Raw genomic sequence first — 2,701 nt, 5'->3', positions numbered from 1 at the left:
ATTAGGAAGACAAGTATAATTTATTGATCTGAATGAATAATTTTGATTTCATTTCATTAAAGCGATCAGTCTTGGTACTTGAAATCGCACTTCTAAACGTGTTGCAAGTAACAATGCAGATAGTATTTCAATTATATTCTTTCCATGTGTAGCATTACTTTTTACTGAACATTTTATCGGAGAAATTGCCTTGGAAAATCGTTCTCAATCATTTTCAAGTTCAGTTACGTAAGTACGCGTGTAGAAGAACTGGTGCGGAATAGCGGATGTTCGGTGATGCTCGTCGGCAAGGAGCCGCCGTTATAAAGTCGCTGCAAGACGAACGCACGTCAGTTGTTGCTAGGCCACCTTCGTTGAAATCCATTACTAGTTTTAGGTGTGGGTAGTGTAAATAAAAATTAGCAGATATGTGTTCCTTTTTACGGATACCATTGATATTATCCATCTGTGTCGCCTTAGTCTCAAGCAATGTTCACGGATCCCGAAGATCCCGGAGAATGGACAAAGAAGATTACGCCCAAAATGAAATAGACAGTGGAAGAGCCGACGAGAGCTCCTGGTGGCCTTCAGCCGAATTTTCAGTTTTGCAAAAAGTTTACGATGACTGCAGTTCGCAAAAACATTTGACAATGTGCCTTAAAGGGAAGGCGCTAACTGCTCTAACAAGAGCTGTAGAGCAGGTGATATGAGTGTTGCTGTGTGAAATTGAATGTGGGAAGTGATAAAAGCTTATCTAATATAATTGTTGTGTTGTACAGGATAGTGTTCAGCTCACCGATGGCTTAATGTTGGTAAAAGACGCTGATGCACCGGCTGCGGTGGCGGAGCCTCGGTTCTTCCCTGGTATGTCAGCTGAAGACAAACTCGACAATATGCTTCGTACAAAGTTCCAACAACTGCTGAACTCATATACCATATCAATGGATTTATCTTCGGAGGGTAGAGGTAGAGGTATGTGTCCCACTTTTTTTTCATAAATGTGTGATATATCTTTTTATAATTATGTTTATAGTTTCAATGTCCATATTATTTTAGGGAAAAAGGTTATGCCGTACCTGTTGCTCGGAATTTTCACGACCATAAGCATCATGGGAGGCTTGGCCCTGAAAACCTTAGCTGCGATTGCCGGTAAAGCACTGATCGCTAGCAAAGTGGCGTTAACGATCGCTGGGATTATTGCTCTCAAGAAACTCTTCAGCCATGATGGAACTAATGGAGAAACGACGTTCCAAGTACATGCTGATGGTGTCCACCATAGGTAATGAAAATGTTTTTAATCCTATTAAAATGAATTTAGCGTATGCAAATTTTTGTATGCTAACTAGCCCGTTAAGGGTACACTAGTCGACGGCTCGAACTCCTTTTTGGGCGCGGCTGAAATGCTGAAACCGTGTAAAGAAGCGCGTAAAATTTTATAAACAGACCATTGGGTATATGGATATTTTGAAAACACCGTACAGTACCGTTCGAAATAAAATTATTTGAATTTTTAAGTAAGTTATCTATTCGTATATGGTAATAGTTTTAACATTTTCAAACTCTATAAGTTTTTATTTACGCCCAAAGATGTGTTAAAATTACTGTTGAAATATGGAAGTTTCGATGCCTATAACTGTCAACACATTGTTTTTTACTTTTTTGTTTCCATACAATGCTAGGTAATATTGAGAGAAATAAATATTACTTTAAACGTACAACGACAATCAGGATAACAATCGCCATAATACGTTTGTATGGAAGAATGATCGACATCCATTAAGTTACTAATTTTGAAAGGAAAAGAAAACTTTTTTTGATTGTTTGAGATGAAAGAAAATTAACTGCGAAAGATTATAAAACGAATGTGTGTTTGGTAAGGTCACAAGGAACAAGAATATATTAGCTAATATCAAAGTTTTGAGAAGCCTATATCTATATATCATAATATAGTATAACTATTTTAGGGCCGACCCCAAATAGGGAATGTGCCAGGGGAATATATATATATATATATAGTGTAACTATTTTGTTGTTTGTGTTGTAGTAAAATAAAACTAGACCCAAAGATATAATATTTGTATAAAATACTATATAATATTTATATAAAATACTATTAAAATGATATTTTTTGTCACTTATATTGTTAAGTACTCTCTTAAATACTTATATAGAACTAAATAATTTAACACACACTTATTTATTATTTATTATCATGTGTACGAAATCTAATTCCTCATATTTTAATTCTAGTCTTTGATTCGAAGGCGCAATCTTTACGTGGTGAGGCCTGTCCAGATCTAGATCACTGGATCCGTAACAGGACTACAGAACTTGGACCAGAACAACGAAAATTTGAATGCCTCGCCGCAATCTTACGTCCTTAGACAAAAACCATAGAAAAAAAATCTCAAACCAAAGTACTGTAAATGTTGGGCTAAGCTAGCGACTGCCCGCATAGTTCTCAAATCTATGTCAATATAATTATTTTATTGTAACTTATTTATGGCTTCGTTTATAGTTCTATTTAAAATTGTAATGTTAATGTAATAATTTAAGGCCACGAAATAAATAGAAGAAAATTGATTGTAGTTTCACTTTCCTCATAAAATCTTATTACTTGATTATTACACTATTTGTGTAGGTACATTCCTCTGGTGTCGGGTTAGGTGTTGACCAAAAAGTTACAAAACCAAGTTTGTCCATTAAAATACTTTTCAGTAAT

General features: G+C 35.3%; 1 protein-coding gene across 1 annotated transcript; it reads left to right on the top strand.

Annotated features, from left to right (window-relative positions):
• The first annotated feature begins 329 nt into the window (after positions 1-329).
• LOC126969182 (uncharacterized) lies at positions 330-2,280 on the top strand. Its single transcript, XM_050814501.1, has 4 exons — positions 330-680; positions 759-951; positions 1,036-1,261; positions 2,232-2,280. Exons 1-4 carry the CDS (start codon positions 408-410, stop codon positions 2,278-2,280), a joined length of 741 nt encoding a protein of 246 aa, XP_050670458.1. The 5' UTR covers positions 330-407.
• Positions 2,281-2,701: the final 421 nt, after the last annotated feature.

Source organism: Leptidea sinapis, chromosome 17 (assembly GCF_905404315.1).
Source record: "Leptidea sinapis chromosome 17, ilLepSina1.1, whole genome shotgun sequence".
NCBI lineage: Eukaryota > Metazoa > Arthropoda > Insecta > Lepidoptera > Pieridae > Leptidea > Leptidea sinapis.
The sequence above is the reverse complement of the archived record's forward strand: the minus strand, read 5'-3'. Positions and strand labels throughout refer to the sequence as shown.

Coding starts and splice junctions, on each gene's coding strand:
- LOC126969182 (XM_050814501.1), top strand. CDS start 408: ATGTGTTCCTTTTTACGGATACCATTGATATTATCCATCTGTGTCGCC. Junction 681..758: donor TAACAAGAGCTGTAGAGCAG/GTGATATGAGTG, acceptor TGTGTTGTACAG/GATAGTGTTCAGCTCACCGA. Junction 952..1,035: donor TTCGGAGGGTAGAGGTAGAG/GTATGTGTCCCA, acceptor ATATTATTTTAG/GGAAAAAGGTTATGCCGTAC.